Source organism: Lepisosteus platostomus, chromosome 4 (assembly GCF_059453375.1).
Source record: "Lepisosteus platostomus isolate fLepPlt1 chromosome 4, fLepPlt1.hap1, whole genome shotgun sequence".
NCBI lineage: Eukaryota > Metazoa > Chordata > Actinopteri > Semionotiformes > Lepisosteidae > Lepisosteus > Lepisosteus platostomus.
This window is the reverse complement of record NC_142614.1, coordinates 4,461,948-4,480,485: the sequence shown is the minus strand read 5'-3', so window position 1 is coordinate 4,480,485 and position 18,538 is coordinate 4,461,948. Positions and strand designations below refer to the sequence as shown.

At 43.0% G+C, this 18,538-nt stretch overlaps 1 protein-coding gene across 1 annotated transcript in view; it reads right to left on the bottom strand.

The window, feature by feature from the left end:
• Window positions 1–1,211: 1,211 nt before the first annotated feature.
• Window positions 1,212–18,538, bottom strand: part of LOC148672167 (leucine-rich repeat and fibronectin type III domain-containing protein 1-like protein) — an 81,939-nt gene continuing 64,612 nt past the window's right edge. Inside the window, exons 2-5 of the mRNA XM_088627626.1 lie at window positions 11,350–12,714; window positions 6,424–6,988; window positions 3,287–3,340; window positions 1,212–2,354 (exon numbers count right to left, since the gene is read on the bottom strand). Of these exons, the coding sequence (XP_088483752.1) occupies window positions 6,487–6,988; window positions 11,350–12,704 (1,857 nt within the window). The 5' untranslated portion in view covers window positions 12,705–12,714 and the 3' untranslated portion in view covers window positions 1,212–2,354; window positions 3,287–3,340; window positions 6,424–6,486. The remainder of the gene's footprint in view (window positions 2,355–3,286; window positions 3,341–6,423; window positions 6,989–11,349; window positions 12,715–18,538) is intronic.

Sequence of the window (18,538 nt, the reverse complement as noted above, 5' to 3'; positions counted from 1 at the left end):
TGTACTTTTTATTTTTACCTTGTTTCTTCATTGGGGCATTTCCCTGTTATTGCGAATTCTAGTGCTAAGGAGGCTGACATGCATTTCAGAGCTGGCAGCCGACTGAAGCTCAGCAGGTGTTAGCCTTGCTGGCAGCTTCATGGTAGGGGAGCTCCTGGGAAAGTTGAGGTTCCTCTGGAAGAGGTTAGTGGGACCAACAGGGGGAGCTCACCCAGTGGCATGTGTGGTCCATTATAGTAATGGGGACACTATACTGTAAAAAGGTGCCATCCTTCAGATTAGATGTAAAATGAGGTCCTGACTCTCCTTGGCCATTGAAAATCCCAGGGCATTCCTTGAAAAGAGTAGGGGTGTTACCCTGGTGCCCTGGCCAAATTTCCCCCTGGCCTTTACCAGTCATGGCCTTCTAATAACCCCCATCTCTGAACTGGCTTCATCACTCTGCTCTCCTCCCACTGAGAGCTGGTGTGTGGGGAGAGTACTGGTGCCCTTTGGCTGCTGTCGCCTAGTCCAGGTGATGCTACACACTGACAGTGGTGGAGGAAGTCCTCATTACCTGCAAAGTGCTTTGAGTGAATTATTAATATTATTATTTACCTATCTTCATATGCTGTGAAGGGTTCAAAATTCTGTCTCTGCTCAGCAAAAATGCCAGCTGCAACATTTCAGTATCTGCTGCTGATAAGCCTAGGGGCCTGCAGACACAAATAATGCTTGTTTTAAGAAACCCAAAGAATTATATTGCGTAGAAGGCCAATTATAACTACCTGTTTGAAGAAAACGCCGATATAGCTTAGTTACGTAGACATCTTCGGATTAACGCAGAAGTTTGCTTAACCAATAGAAATTAATTAAGACTGAAGGAATTTCTTTTTTGAGACTTAAGCTCTTTATATTCCTTATCAAGTCAGTGTATAAAAGGGCAGCTGTAACCTTTCTAGTTGGAACCATCTTCCTAATCTCAAGGAGGTTGCTTCCCTTTGGCCAAATATGCAATAAACTCCTTTTCTGCTCAGCAAAAAGGTCTCCAGTGGATTTTTACCCTACACTGTAAAGAGATAAAGCAACTCCAGCAAGTCCTGATCTCAAATGCGTGGCTGCTTAGTTTGCAGACAGCGCAAGCGTGAAGGCCTAAAATGCACCCGCGCGTGTCTGTCACCTTCTTTCCCTGATCACGACATCAAAGCAAAGCAGGCTTGTAACAACTCGGCTATAGAAAAATATTTTATTCTATATAAATCCACATCTTATACCTATGAAAGCATAAAATTCAATCTGTGATTGTTATTGTTTTATAATTGAAAGAAAAAATACAGATACTGTACCAAATCAGAAATGGTCAAAGGTGTAATTCACATCCACATACTTACACAGTCAATGTCTTAAAAAATGTCACTGTCTTCTGTCCATATTGTATCTGGTTGCCTGTCAGTATGTAGAAAATTGTGTTTTTTGTTACATTTGCATCTGTGGCTTCTTGTAAAAGGGTCAGACTGACAATTCAAAGTCAGAACAAGCAACACAGTTTAATGCCCCAGTCCGGTGCCCCTGTATGTACATTTCTGCTTGTTTCACAAAGTGCTTGGGTCCAATTGTTCATTTTCACAAAAAAAGTCTTTGTTGGTTGGTTGGTAAACAAAGCTGTGGGACTTTTTTTTTTCGACAGCCGCACTTCAGATGAAACTTCATACATGTTCCACATTTATAAGTCTGGGGTGGAGCTGCTCAAAACCATTTGCCCCACAGAAACCTTTATTATTCCTTTCTTCTGTTTGTGTGATAGCGACCTTGACAAAAAACAATCAAACCATATAAAGTGCCCTAAATTCACTTTGTGCAACACTGTAAAATGCTCTTCCAGAGCCTCTTCAGTGCATGTGCACTTGAATGTGATTCACAAGTAGATTTTAGATCCTTTTCTTGGCCAAGTTAGTTATCCTGATCCACAGCTCTTAGCTGTTCTTGGGTTGGCATTCAGTTTGTAGCCTTTGCATAATGGCTTGACAACAGAAGGACTCCAGCCAGGCCAGCCCAGACCAGCATCAAAACTATATCCTATTCCATCTACGTCTTCCTCAGCGCGGACAGAGAGATGAGAAGGAGGTGTATTCCTGAAGGTGGGATGCTTTTCTTTATTTTTTGCTGCTTGTGTTTGGAATGCAGTGGAAAAGATCGGCAGTCACCGGAACATTGGTGATGTGTTGGGTTGCCGCATCTGTAGGGGTGGAGGAGTTTCATGAGAGCAGAAGGCAGGGGTGTGTGGGGTAAGACAGCCTCTGTCTCTAACCCAGAGGTCCGGAAGAAACGTTTTATTCTCATCCTGCAATCTTCTTTATCCTTTCCAGGACTCTCACCTGGGGACAGACAAACATTTGTTCTTTAACTTTTTGGATGTCATCAGATTAAATAGGTCTCAAAAACACGAAGGCTGGAATTCATTCAAAACTTCGATCCACCTGCCAGTTACAACTTGCCCACCATAAAACTAGATACCAGCTTTTAATTAGGAATCCTATTTCGTTAGACATCTAACCAATGAAAATCAACCCATTGTCACGGACGTCCAAAGGGACTAACCGTGGGGAGCAGGAGAGCGGAAAAGACCCATATGCGTAGCGGCGAGACGGGAAAAAGGCCCGGGCTCATTAGTGCAAAGAGTTCAGGAATGCCGTATAGAAACCTATGCCCTCAGGGAGCGGACATGGGGCGCCCTGGTGCTAGGCGGGTCTCAGGACATCCGAACGTCAATGCTGAGCGAGGACAGAGTGCAAAACCCGGAAATATATAGCCCAAGGGAAAGAGAGGGACCGGAAGGACAACAGACCGGAAACTAGGGACAGGACAGAGAAGGAGCGCCCTCTGGCTGCAGAGGGTGTGACACCCATTTGTTTCTAATTTGTGGTTGCTATGCGGATCAATGTTTTGATAATACCTGAACCTACGTTTAGCTGCTATTCATTCTGTTACAATTCTTTTATTAAATCTACACAATTGCATGACGATTGAGATGCAGTCCTCTACAGTTTAGTCCAGGCAATGGAATAATCAATGCTGGTGCAGTTTTAGCCAAACTCCTATTCCATTAGATTTTATAGATTAATATTTAGCTGGATGCTGTTAACTGTAAATGGCAAGTGCTGTTACAGACCACTCAAGAACAGAGCCCCGCTCTCTGGAGTACTATTTCTGTGATTTTTTTTTCTAATACTTTATAGCAGGTAATGTGCATGGTCCCAATATTTTAGTAACACAAGCGCATTCCACCCCACTCTATATTCACACCTACCGCTTCATCTTCACTTCTGTGAGCTCAGTCAACTTGGCTGAGTTGCATGAGGATCTGAAAGAAACAAACAGACAAAACACAAAGGCCTTCAGCCCTGATATCGAAGTGAGCACCAACCACACAATCGAATTCTGAATGCTAAAAATGCTTGGTCTGCATTACCTTTTCTAGGCAGGTTAAATACTAAACTCCAGATAGCAGTTTCAGTTTTCATATAAAGACTGGGCTGATACAGTTTTCATTTTGATGCATCTTATTCGTGATAAGGATGGGGTCTTGTACAGTTCGGAGGAGTTTAGTAACATAAGTACCAGAGCAGGAACCTTGTCAATTAATGGCCCTGATGAAGAATTTTACTGGTTTAACTTTTGACCTTTGTGCGCAGAGGTTCGTCAAGACATTGTTTTTCGGTGTGAGAAAAATGGCCAGGCTGTGTCCTGTGTTGTCTGTGTCTGTAGCTGAAAAACCAACTTGTCTGTCAGTCATCTAATACTTGCATGTCAACCTCTTTTGTTTGACGATTGACTACTGTGCAGCCATTGCTTGTAAGAGGTTTCTACTGCACATCTAGTTAAAATATACTCAGAATTCAGGATCTTGAGTCCTGTCTGGTTTGGGGGAAAGAGATGATATCATGCCTGCCTAGGATCCCCTTATTGTGTCATAGTCAAGTTTCGAGGTGATGTTCAAATAGTTAGTGCTCACATTCAAGGTGCTGCTTGGCTTGGCTGTCCTGTATGGCGAAGTTACATGATTACTTCTCTGCATATGAGCCTCGCTCATCTGGGCCAGCACTGGGTTCTTTTAAATTCAGCAGCCTGAAACCCTTTTCAGACGCTCCTTTTGATGTTTATCTTCTGTATCTACATTGGCTTTCTTCAGTTTCATTGTGTGCATTATGCTTTGTAAGTTTTGTAAAGCACTTTGAATTGATTGCTGTTAAAAGCACTATTTGAAATTATAATAAGGGACTATAATGCCGCCACAATATATATCCTTGTCAACATTTGCAGCGTGTTGCACTTAAAACCCTTTTTGTACCACTCTACCCTATATAACTTCCACAACATATTTGAACAGTTCTGCAACTGTTATGAACTTAAGTCAGCTTCAACAATGACATACGCTTAAGTAACTCTGTAATTAACTAATTAATAAAAGGGAAGATTAAGTTTCGGTGTGCGTGTCTGCCCTGGGATGGACTGGTGTCCCGTCCAGTGTGTACCTTGTCTTAGCCCATTGCTTGCTGGGATAGACTCAGGCTCCCACACAACCATGTACTGGAAGAAGTGGTTAGAAAATGAATGGATGGAAGATATAGATCAAAGATAGAGATCAGATCAAAAGATAGATATTTTTATCCTGCATTTGGATATTTGCAATAATAAGTACTTAAACTAATCATAACATCACTCCTTTATGACAATTATGCACTAACTGAATTTGATGCTATATCTCAACTTATTGATTCAGCAGAATGCAGGAGTTTGAGAAAGGAGTCTGATTTAATGTATTCTCTCACCTTGTTCTAGTCTTTTCTGTTTCCCCTTTCTTTCACACTTGGAAACAAATTTGCTTTTCAGATCTGCAGCTTTCTCTCATGTGTCACAGTACTTTTTTGGAAAAGTTTTTTTTCCCCCACTGTCACAAAGGATATGTCATGTGTGACATCCCTTGCATTCAGAGACTCAGTGCTAAATTTCATGAGATCTCAGTGGGGAGGAGAGCAGAGTGATGGATCCAATTCAAAGATGGGGATTATTAGGAGGCCGTGACCGGTAAAGGTCAGGGGGAAACTTGGTCAGGATGCCGGGGTTACACTCCTACTCTTTTTGAAAAAGGCCCTGGGATTCTTAATGAGTGCAGTGAGGACCTTGGTTTTACATCTAATCCAGAAGACAACACCTTTTTACAGTACTGGAGCATCAGGACCCACCCAGACTGCAGACTGAGCGCCCCCTGCTGGCCCCACTAACACCTCTTCCAGCAGCAACCTTGGTTTTTCCCAGGAGGCCTCCCAACCAGGTACTGACCAGGCTCACACCTGCTGAGCTTGAGTGGGTTGCCAGCTGTGAGTGGCAGGGCGATATGGCAAATAGCTTTATAAATAAATAGCTTTTTATCTTTTATAGTTGTCTTTTTTGACTCCCCATTACAGCAGGGTTTCACTCCCTTTTAACAATAGGGAAATTATTACCTCTTAAAAAAGTAAAATCACAAGATTCATGAATTTAGGGAGCAAGCCTGAGTTTCATTCCTATTAGGAAACAGAAACAGTATCTTATGTACCAGCATCACTGTTGGTCACACTGCAAGATGAACCTGTTGAAAGGACTGAAGTGGTTTTGGATACATTAACTGAGGAACAGTTGCTGGATTTAAAAAAAAACTTTTTTATTTTTAGATATCCCAAGTAGAGAGGAGCTCTTCTTATGCCTGATGCTTTAAAAAATGTTATTGCAGAGCATAAAAGCTCTTGCTTTGGTGGAAAAGCTTTGGAACGACAGTATGCAGAAATAGATGTGCATTTGTCCTGCCTCGTGAAGTGTTGGTAAACTCGGCAAGGGCCGATCTTCAAAATTCACTTCAGGCTTGACATGACTCATATTTAAAGAAAAAAACAGAATTTTTAGAATTCAGTAGAATACCTGATTATGCCTTCATTTATCGTCATTTATATAATCCACCCTTTTATAGTGCTTGAAGAGCCCAAAGCAGGATGCTACAATTTTTCAGGCAAATCAATGTTAAAAGACTTAAGAGACACCTCTGGGATGAATCACTGCAGCTGTGCATTGTCAGTGCAGGGCGAATCATCTCTCCCAGGAGAGCAACCTAGCAGAATCTGAATTATTTTGATCTGATGGAAAATCAACTAATATTTTGTTACTATTTCAATCACTTGGCAGATTTGAATAACTAAATCACACAGAGATTGTGTCCTGGGACCATTCCCTTCGTCTCATGTTACAAGACTGATGGAGCATGGAAATAGGGCTGTTGCTTGTTTCTTCTGTGGGAGCTGTCCCTTGTGGAGGATGCAAAACCGATTCCCGCTCTGATCTGTTTCATTTACAGGTCAGCATGTGAGCTCGGCTCTCGGTCTTTCAAAAGTCTTGCGTCAGCACAGACCTCACCTTGGACACCCGATAATCCTTCGTAAGGCAGCAGGAAACTGAGCACCAACAGATCTCCTTGTGTTATTGAGATACGTCGTCGTCCTCAGTAACTGCTTTCCCGTAATTGGGGTTCAAGTCCACCACCGTGGTGCCTTTGAGGGTGCCGCCGTAGCTCTCCTGAGTCTGAACGTCATATTTCTCCGCCAGTTTGCCCGAGGAAGAGGAGGACCCTCCCCCATGGCTGCCGTTGGTCTGGGAGCAGACGTTGCTGACCTTGGCCTGCTTCTGCTTGTAGTGGTTGTTGTACACCTTGTACTTCATGAGCAGGATGAAGATAAAGACCAGCACAGAGGCCACGATGATGCCCCCAATGATGATGATCATGGTGCCGCCCAGGAACTGGTCATGGATGGAGCGGCACTGCCTGTACTCCTTCTCAGTGGTGAAGGCCACACAGCCAACCAGCTTGGTGGCGGTCAGGGAGGTGATCCCGTCGTCGTACACGGCCAGCACGCACAGATCGTAGTCCCGCGAGGAGGCCAGGTCACTGAGCAGGAACAGATTGCCGGAGGCAGGGATCATTCTGAGCAAAAGAGCAAGGCAACGGTCAGTCAATACCCGAGTTTACACTTTCCCCAGATTGGAGGTCACCACACCTGGTCCTGGATTTCCAGCATGTGTTATGATCCCTCTTCTATCATCAGTTTGTAAGAACCTGGTGCAAGTGAGCTTTGATCAATTGAGGAAGTCAAATGATTCAGTTACGTCAGGATTGTCCATCTGTGCTCCCTGAGAAGGACAGGATGGTGGTATTTTCATTTCACGCCATCTACAGTACTTCGTAGGGCTTGAATGGGCAGAAATGAAACAGATCCAAATTCTTAAAAACTGATGATATAAGAGCGACCCCAAAACATGCTGCTGTGGCTCTCTGAGGCCCAGGTTGGTCCACCCTGGATACAGATACATAAGGTGATTCATGCAAACTAAAATAAAAATAGATTATAACTAAATAAAAAATAGACAAAAATTGATTCTTGCAAGAAAAAGCAGCTCTGAGCTGGTGGGAAATCACCCACACTGTTCTTATGCAAAGACTAGAGACGAGACTTCTTGGCCTCTAGAAAGGCACATTGCAACCCAAGGTGCTTTGGCTGCATACAGATGTGGATCTAGGATCTATGGCGAATGCCCAGAGCTTCTGGACTTGAGAAAAGCAAAGCAGACTTTGGAATATTAGGAGCGGCATGGTTAGAACATAAAGAAGCTGTACTCTAAGAAGCCGTTAAGGTAAAAACAGAGTAATGTTCAGTTAAACACAGTGAAAGCATGGGAAATACATGGTAAATCTTGATGCAAACCATGACTAACGGTGCTGAAGCAAACTAAATGTGTGGGTTAAAACCTTGAGAAAACTGCAAACAATGTGGAGCAAGTTTACCGTGGTGAACTTTCATAAGTGACCAGCAGGAGGAGTTTTCTATTGGATTATTAAGCAGGTGAAGGAATGCATGATTCATTGCCTGAAAACGTGCTTTGTTTGCTCATTCAGGGTTTTAGCAAGTCTGACTTGCTGATCATGTAGTGGGAGGCTCTTCTGGCTTGATCCTCACAAGACATCCACCTGAGGCTGTGTGCTGTGTGCTGTGTGCTGTGTTTGCTGCGTCTTACCCAGGGGACTTGGCACGTGAACTGTTGATATGCTTTCTGCAGCCTACAGCAGTTGTTTTCCCTGTTTGCTTTTCTGGTCCCTGAAGTTCAACGGGCCTTATTTATCAACACTTTGAAAGTAAATGGCAAGGCGGTTATAGAAAACAGGCAGAATCAGAAATCTCAGTAGGCAGACTCCTCAATATTTGGCAAAGTATTCAAGAACATGAAAATTATTATCTAAGTTGGACCATGGTCTAAAAACAAGAAAAGAGAAATAGGGGTTAATGTACCATTCTTTATTCTTCAAAGATTTTAGCCGGTTTCACTTTCATGTAAACAAAGAACCAATATAGTATCTGACAGCTGTCGTTTCTCACCTCCACTGTCTGTTCAATGGAAGCCTCATGAGAAAGCACATCTATTTAGTGGTGGAATGTGTTTGCACAGACTTCACAATAAGAAATCCGGCTTTTGCTTGAGATCTCCTGCAGTGAATACATTTTGCTGGAGAGTTTTCTTCCTCTCCTGTGTCTGGGTACCCCAGACCGAACATGTTAGCAATAAGAAGGAACGTTATCACCCACGTTGAGTGAAATTGAACTCGAACATTGAACTTTGCTGGTGTAAACTTTTCACTGTGGGTCACTGTATGATAGCAGGCCACAGACCTGGTTTTCAGTACACTTTGATGAGTGGCCCTATCTTTTCACAGCCTTCCCTGTGAGCCAAGATTGATTTTTTGGGCTCTTCAAACTCTTCCTCAGCAAGTAAGTGACAGCTCAGCAGTCCTTCGTCTGGTGACAGTGTAAATATACAGTAGCTGATGGCACAGATCCTGACTTTTTGGCCAGCTGCATATTTTCATGGTAGTAGATCCCTATGTGAACTTTTCTGTGACGCCTCCCTGCAGCCGCTAGGTTAAGTCTGACATGAGTGGAAGAGAACAATCTCAAAGATGCAGCATCTGACATGGCCTACGGCTGGTTTGATCAATCAGTTAATCAATTAGCTGTGGGCAAGACTGATCATATTCCAGCTAGTGCTGCAGAAAGCTTTTGGACTTCAGTGCAGCTTCAGGGTCGGCTTGTATTGAACCCCCTATTAACAGCATTTTAAGATTGAACCAAAAAATAACTTAATGAAGGCATGCTTGTAGAGGAGTGCGGGGGCCTGACACGTTTCGCCTTGACCCTGAGTGTGGCAGCTCTTCAGATCAGTGTTGCTGCACTGTGGAAGCTGTCACATGGTGTCAAGGAACTTTTTGCAATCAGCCATCCAGCTGTCTAGCAGAGTTAGTGGCGGGGGCATAATTACTACTGCTCACTAGCTTGTCACCAATGGGTAGCTTGGAACATAGAGGCAAAGAGCTAATTAATTTGCTGCTCACTGTGAGCAAAAGAAAGATGTAGGCTGGTTTGGGTATATCTGTCAGGGACAAGCTTTCCTCTCCAAGCTTCTCTAACAACAAAAAATAAACAGCAGTGGCCTTTTCTGGTATCCAACAGCCTCTAAGGATTGTATATATTTTTAATTGATTATGAAGCACAGTTTTGATTGCATTAATTTCCTCAAACGAATCCTTTTGACTTTTGTGTGCTGCTTTTAGCATAATTAAAGGAAATTAGATTTCTTAAGTGGCTGTTTTAGATTGCCCTTGGGGATAAGCTGGAGGATAATTATATTATTACAGTCTGTAGTAGTGTAGAATTGCAACAGTACTATTTCTTATTGTCTTTAATTGAAAGATGGATAAGTACCTTTTTTTCTGTTTTCTGAAAGTAGCGAATGCAATCAGTACAACAGGTCTGAGATCAATTCTACAGCTCCCCCAGAATGAAAAAGTGGACAAGTTGACTACTTTTGCAGCAAGTTAATTAACTGCTTTCAAAAATGTCAGAATCACAAAGAGGAAGAGGGATTTGTCTAATCTGAAATGCTCAAGCCTAACTTCATGTGATGTATTCAACTGCCTGCAGTCCACCCCCTCGCTGGAAAATAAAAAAAAGACAAGGTCTTTTTCCAGATCCCAGGTGGAGCTGTGTGACCTGAAGGGTATTTTTAAACATTTCTGTATAACGGCTGTGTGGAGGGGAGAGGCAACAGAATGAGGATACAGTTCCTTGCTTTTCAAGACTGTCGCAGCTCTGGGAGAGAAACAACAGGGCTGCTGTGGTTGAAGAAATGTGTATTTCTGTTTCTTTTACGATAGGATTTTAACGATCTTTGGGTTTGTGTTTAGATTTTTTAGGTTTGTGTTTAGATAAATGTTCATTCCCCATTTAAGACATTTAATAATGAGACATTGCTTTACACAAAGGGTTGCAGATGTCTGGAAAAAACAAATACCCTGCCATGCTGTTGAAGATTAGTCTCTTTGAATCTTTCGCGAAATGGCTCACATCAGCAAGTCACGTCTGATCAAACGTGCAGGAGTGAATTCCTCTCTTTTGTAGTCTTTTTTATGCTCTTCCTATCTTCCTACACGTTAGTGAACATTTGGACCCAGAACAGATGTCAGGTATTACAGCGAGCGTGCATTTGTTCTGTAATATCGTGTCAGTATGAATAATGACAGTAATGAAAGTGGTACGCTGGCCCTTTTTTCCTCTACATTAAACTCATAGCAGGGGCTATAGCAGGATCAGATTGTTATGGTAACCCACGACACTGAAAAGCTGTATGCCCGCTAAAGCAAAGAGAATTGAAAAAGAGCCCTTGAATTTTGACTGAAAGGCAACACATACCAAAGATGACTCAAGTGTTTGATGTTTTTGACTGTCTGGTGTCCTAACTTGAATACAGATGATCTCTGAATTCCAGTAACATTCTGGTTGGACTCAGAATACCTTGTCAGTCTGTAGTATGCTCACTTATTTATTCCAAACTTTTCACCTGCAAAGCAACAGAGTGCATTTCTCTCCCTGCAGCAGTGCTTGAGGCCTATGTCTAGGATATAGTATTAGGAGTTTACACTCTCACTAAAACTGCTAAAAACTCTGCATTAGAATTATTCAGTGTTCAAATGAAGGATGTTTACTCGGGGAAAAGTTACAACGGAATGAGAAGCAAAAGTTGTGAGTTTGTTTTGACTTATTAGTACTTCTTGGGAGAAAATGGAACAAAATATTGACTTTTTGGCAGTTACTTTTTTGTTGTGATCAGAACCTCTCTAGTGTCACGTGGTTGCTGTAACCCAACAGTGCATGCACAGGAAACTTAGTGCACCAATGCTCTCCAGTCAACCTTTGTTCATCTGTTCACTTCTGTCCAAATGATGAAGAGCTGTCTCACCTGTAGATGAGGATTCGGTCTAAGGAGCTATTGTACTGAATCTGATACATCCGTATCCCTGGAATGTGGTTCTGGGGGTTCCACTTGATGGTGGCTGACGAAGACGTCACCTCGGTCACCATGACCCTCTGGTCCTGCCTGGAGTTGGTCACATTGGATTTAATGGATGTGGGGAAGTCTGAGGGTCCCGGCTCAGGTTCGATTTTGGGGTTGAAATAGGGAAAAGGGTTGACGATGAGCTCCACGGGGGCAGTGGACTCTCCGGCCGCGTTGGAGGCAATGCAGGTGAAGATGCCGGAGTCCTTGATGGTGGTGGTGAGGATGTCCAGGGTCCCGTTCTCGTAGCAGGTGGTCCTGGTGGTGTTGGCAATCAGCTTGCCTTCGGGACTGACCCAGTGAATGGTCGGCTCTGGGTCCCCAATGGATTTGCACCTCAGACTCACCTCCTGGCCTTCCATGACAAACATCTTGGAGGTGTGCCTGGTTATCATGGGTGGTTCGCAGATGAACTCCTCCTCCTTGATGGTCCAGAAGTATTTCCCCATCAGCTCCTGCGGCGAGGCGCAAGTCTCCAGGTCGTCTTCCCTGGTCAGCCTCCGGAGCCACACCAGCTCGCAGTTGCAGTGCAAAGGATTCCCCCCGAAGCTGAGCACCAGAGCAGACAGGGGGGATCCCTTTGTTTTGGCGTAAACGGGAATCCTGAGGAAGAGGGGATCGGGAGGAATCTTCTTGAGCTTGTTGGAGGTCATGTCCAAGCGGGCCAGCTTGTGGAGGTTGGAGAAGATCCCCTCGGGGACGAACTCAATGAGGTTGTGATCCAGGCTGAGGGTGTTGACACTGACCAGCCTGCTGATGGTATCCCAGGGAATGTCCACCAGGTTGTTGTAGGACAGATCCAAGTCTTCCAGGGTCTCCAGGAAGTCCTCAAAAGAGCCCTCGGCAATGGACTGTAACTGGTTGTTGCTGAGGATCAGGTGGCGCAGGTTGATGAGTCCTTGGAAGTGGCTGTCATTGAGGGTGGTCAAGCGGTTGCTGTCCAGGTGCAACGCGTGTAGCTCCTGGAGGTCAGAGAAGGTGTAGGGAATTATTTGGCTAATGGTGTTCCTGGAAAGGGTCAGGTGGATGAGGCTGGTCATGTTGGCAAAGTCCTTTCTCCTCAGAGTGGTGATGAAATTGTCCATGAGCCGCAGCTCCGCTGTCCTCTTGTCGATGGTGGGCGGCACGAAGAGGAGCCCAGTCTTGGCACAGAGCACAGTGTAGGAAGGCATGAGGTTCTGACACATGCATCTCTTTGGGCAGAGCATGGCAGAGGCTGGGGCGCTGAGCATGACCAAGCAGATGAGCAGTCTCTCCATTGCTAGCTTCCTGGACAAACAGAGAGGAGATGTGGTGAGAAAGCAATACAGAGAGTAAGAAAAAAAAATCTCTTAAGTTGAGACAGTGGCTTTGGGATCTGTCACATTGTGTATGTTATGCTTCCAAGCCAGAGCCTGCTTGCCTCTCTGTTTCAGAATAATGGTCACTGGTACTGCCTGCAAGCGAGGACTTCACACACGTCTTGTACTGAATGCTGTAACACGAGAAATAACATGGTGCATACTACGTTCTCTAGACAAAGCTACTTATGATAATAAAAATAAAATGCCTCATAATTACTGCCATTTTTTGCCATTTTTGTCATCGTAGAGAACAGTACATTTTTTAAGAAAGGAAAACTCACTCATTTGACGAAAGCAGTAAAATCAAAATCTTGGCACACACTGTCGTTGTAGTGCTATTACAGCTGGAGTCCAGGAGAAGGCAGTATTCTCAAACAAATGAAAGGAGGAAGGAGAGAGTCCAGGCTCATTATTTATCACACACCCTCTCTCTTATATGTCCATACCCACATTACGGTGACTGGGATGACACTTGATCTTATTGTAATGAACCAATATGAAAAAATATTTGGACTTCTCAAAGTTGTCAGCACAGCTGTGATACCAAAACAGGAAGGCACATTGGTGAAATCCCTGTTTCTTAATAGTCTAATTAGTGTGGTCTCTGAAGAATACCTTCAGACACTCATACACCTGCCATTTTAATTGTGCTAAATAAGTGCTGTGCAGCGCACATTATTATCAAATAAGCAACCCTCCAAAACACAATGGAATTGTATCACTTTGTAATATTAGCAGCAGATATGCTTGTCTTAATGTGACAGATTTGTATATGAATGGTATTTAGTTTCTTAATGCTTTCTTGTACTACAGAGTGTCATTTCATGATGGTGAACAAAAGAAACACAATGTTAATACAGTAATGGTGAGTAAAGGTTAGCAGGGGATTTCCAAATTAATTATACAGATTAAGGTTTACAATACTACATATAGTAAATATATATGCCATTATTTTCACTCTGGGCAATCTGCCCAAACTGTAGCAAATGAATTCAGTGGCATTTTGTCCACAGGGAAAATTGGGGTTTGATAAATGTTTTGTTTTTTCTTTAAATTGCAAGTATCAAACATAGGACCATTGCTTGCTATGATTATGCTAGTAAGTAGCTGTACTAAAGCTGTACTTCCATTTTGTTTTCTTTGATTACAAACTTGATGGCATGCTTTGTGTGGTTTTTTTTAATTGCAATTTGTTTCAACTTAGTAAGTTTGCTTAAAAACCCTATAACCAAATGAGGAAGAAAGAGACATCCAATTTTTGATAGAAATTCATTTTATTTAGCTTTATCTTAAACGAATTGCTAATTTGACCGATAAGGCAGAATATACAGATCACATTAACAGTAGATTAATAAAATGATACAAAAGACACGAATTAATTGATTAAATATTGAAGTGGTGATAAGGGTAATGAAGGAACAGGCCAGTTGAAGCACAATGAGTTGCGGTTCTGATGTTTTAAAAATTGACATGCCAGTTAAAGAGTGGTACCTGCATTTGTCTAATAAGCAGAATTTAAAGATCTAAAACCCACACAGTGATTTCGGGTGTCGACTGCAGATGCACTGTGAAGTATTAGATTAGGCATGTTGTGCAGCAGATACTGCAAAAGAGTGGGGGATTTCTGACTGGGAACCAGCTTTGCCAGTTCCAAATGTGTGTATTCTTTGCAGATAATAATAGCCAGTGAAGGTGAAGAAGAGGGATAGGTTGAGGTCCCAAAGGTAATGAGCATTTAAACCCCAAACTGGCTGCAGAGAAAAATCGAGTGGTTCAAATATCAGTTTGTGTAAGCAGGTAAACATTTCTCCTGAGCAACATGCCCGGACCTACTGCTCCCAGTTCCAGGCAGCAAACCCCCTGCCAAGCAAAGCACCTCTTTCAAGCTCAGGTTTGTCAATAGGAGTGAGCGAGGAGGCAGAATAAGAGAGAGTCTGGGTATGGGAAGCTGTTTTTGGAGGGCAGTTGATTGGGTTATCTGTAAATATGCGAGCGATGCATGTTTTAGCAAAGAACGTGCTACCAAGGACCGACACCCTGACAAATCTTAAAGTACTGTATGGTCCATAACTCTTTCCCTAAAATTATGCAATCTGTAAACTGTTTCCTTCTGTGGGATTCAGGATTGTTATTAAGCGGTGGCCAGTGTAATGAATGTGTTTCCAAGGATGTAGTAGCGTGTTGTTTAAGCTTATTGGAAAACTGGCAGCTATTGACGGGTCTGAAAATTGACAGCCCACTGCTGGCTTTCAAGTTAGGAGGAAACCTGTTCATTTCACATTTCAGGAGGGACCAATGGGATGGACTGCTTGGCCTGTGTGAGTGGGCACTGCTAGCAAATAAATCTTGGCTTTGACTGAAACAACATTAGTACAACCACTTTCGTTTAGTCTTGCTGTAATGTCGCAGAGTTGATTATCATGATTCCTATTGTAATGTATTACAATGTCATCACTCCACTGGTCCATATGCAGGAAGTGGAAACTACTTATTCTTATTCAGTGGTACAATATTAATGCAGCAGGTTTTCATTCCACCTAAGCTCTTATTCGGTAGCATATCTGGATCAATCCAACGCCTTTCTCAAGTGGTATGGTGTGGGAGACATTAAGAGGCATTCATGGCATCATAATTTATCAAACAACTTGGATCTCCAAAGTGCAAAATACATCAGTACATGTGCAGAGATTAGAGCAGGGGGCTGCCAAGGGACAAGAAGAGGTTTCATTCCATGCTGAAGAGTAAGAAAGGAAAGAACTGTGTGTTGGCTGTGGAGCAATCTACAGGTGTGTGAATCAGCCAGTTCTAATGAAGTCCAGTAGTGTGGCAATTGAACAGATTCCCGCATTTCCCTTTGGGTTCTGGCTGTGAGTCTATTGTGCTGGTTTCGGGGACTCTCATTAACGTGAAATAATTAGTTGCTCACCACCGAAGCTGGAACAGCTAACAGCTAAAAGAACAGCTATTTGAGAAGAAAATGCTCCTGACGTTTTGTGTCACCTAACTCAGACTTGTTATGTACTGCAGACGTTCCTGTCCACCAGCATGCCTCCAGAGCTAAGGCAGAAGCAAGCTGCAGTGGGAATCCAGACATCCAGCTTTTTTATTTTAATTTTCCTGTATGTGGAAAATACTGGATGTGCATCACGTAACCAGTAAAACATTTGCTCACTGCGATTTAAAACGTCCCCTGGGCCCAGTTAGGTGAGTTTTTCTGAGTCTTACACATTTTCAATGTCTTCCCCCCAAAAAAACAAGACTATTGATACCAGCAGATTTCCTCACAGCAGCCTCATTATAAGAGGGTTTAGCAGGAATATTGTGTAGCATTGTGTCCTTCACAATTCTTAGTCCATGCACGCACGCGCACACTTCACACTGACTGGCCAAATCAGTGGGATTCCTGCTCGATGATAATGCTCTGTGTGTGGTTGCTGTGAAGGATGGGTGGGGACTGTTACTGATCCATGGAGCTGAACTGCGGTTTGTTTCTGTGTTGCTCTAGCCTCTTCCTTTCTCACACTGTCTCCCCCGGCAGGTGAAGCCATGTTACACACCCGCTGGAGAGACAAAGCCCCTCGCCTTGCTGGTTGAGCCTGCTCGAAGAACACTTTCGCCAGGTTGCAGTGGGCTTTTGAATCTTGCTATCACTCCATCCCAGTTTGTTGCGCTCCCCATATTTCTCCATGCCAGAGATCACCTGACACAGTCGCGCGGCTCGTCCTATTTGTGTTGCCTGCAGGTATGGTTACGCGTCTATTCAATTTGACAAGTAATGCATATTAAAGAGTTTGCGTTGGTTCAGGGCTCCTGTGAAGTGTATTCAGCTGGAGTTTGAACAATCAGATTTTGAAGTCAGTGGAAAATTAATGAATTCAGCCACAGAGGAGGAATTTCATTAAGGCATTTTGCACAACGCGAAAAGAATAAAACATTACAAAACTATACAACTTTAAAAATCAAGAAACATTCCTGAAGATGATCATACTGCCTAATTGAAGGGAGAGGTCACCCTATCTTGTTACTAGAAAAAAAGAGAACAGATTTTTGTGCTGCCTTTGTTACTGTAAAGTACAGTATTACATATTTATTGTGTACTTGTCTTTTGTGAAGTTGTAGGGTTTGGTTTATGGTGTTAAAAGTGAAAAAATAAAAGCGAAACCACCTTATTAGTTCAAAAGCTGGGATTTTTTAAATGCTTACAAGTGCCGAAAAATAAGTACTTGTGTAATTGTCTCTTACATTAAACAAAATCGACTGGGCCTGTGAAATGTGTTGCAAAGTCGGTGTGTGAAAACTAGCAAGCACGGCCGATCCATTATTTGATTACAGTTACTGTTATTTTCTGCAAAGAGCCCCACGGGAGGAAATTGTTTAAATCTGTCAACAGTGCTGACAAAAATCCGAGAAATCTCTTAAAAATGTCGACATTTACTTGACAAAGTAATAAACACGCGTCCCCGCCAAGACGGGGGTACGATTGTGCAGGGAATCATTTCGTTATTACTTTTTCATGTTCAGATGATTTCAGAAAAAAAAAAAACCCACTGCAGCCACCTCTTCTCTCGCAGCCCAATAGATAATTTATGGAAATGCATGCGTGCTCTTGGAGGGAGTTAATAAGATGAACAAATGAAGTGTAAAAACTTTTCAAGATTCAGTAACTTCCGTAAATTTTCGGCATCAAAGCAGTTAACGAGTTTGACAGCTGTGATTATGTCCTGTCATGACCTTGTTTCTCAGTCCCCTTTCGCCTTATCCTGGACAGGCTCCCCCTCACTCCGACTCCCCTCTCGCTCGGTTTCAATTAACCCAAACTAAATGAGCGCTGACAGAGCACTAGGCTCGCCTCGCGTCCGCGTGACTCTCGCCACCGCCGCGTTATGGTTGCGTCTCGTGATCGCAGAGCGCCTCTCCAGATGTGTGCGCTGGCATCTGCAATTCACAGCAGTATCGGAGCGCAGACAGCCCAGGGCACAAGCACGCAGTATATTAATAGGGTCTCGGCATCAGACTGTAGCTTCTCTTCCCCCCCTTGCATAAACACAACAGCAGACTGAAACTCCCCTGCCTTTTAGCTCTTAAATCCTTCCCCTTAATTGCATTCTGGTCAGGGGTGGTACCTCCAGCTCGCTGCATTAGTGTTGTTTTTATTGCGTTTGATCAGGCATGTATACAATATGTAAATGAGGCAAAGTAATCTAACATTTGAATCGGAGCACTTTTCATGAAGTACTGAAATGTCTTTTTTTTCTTTGTTTCGACTTGCTTTAGTCATCAAGCTTAGGCAGGGTAATTAAAAAAAATGGCAATTACATTCTACGGATTCTGTCACGCAGGTGATCAAAGTTTGTGTACACGTGGGAAAAAAGCCGCCATTTTCTTTAACGTTTTATATTCATAAATAATGCTCTTGCTTTGATATTTTGAAATCAGAGGAGACATAAGCTCCAATTCTATACACTGACCTAAAGTCTGATTCTTGTGAGGTTGCAAAGTAACAGCAAACCAGACCTTTTCATCGCTGTGTTGTACTGATTTAATTGAATGAGAATTGCTGGCATTTGAGTGATTTGCCTGCTAAAAAAGCGTAATACACCAGATCGTGTGCTCTGTTTCTATCCATTACTACTGTGGCTTGTTCAAAAAAACTCCAACAAGCGAGTTCAACAAGACCTGCCTTTTCTAAATCCATGTGAGTTAATTCCTGTTTAATTCCATAGCTTTTCATGTGATGGAAGCACGCCTTC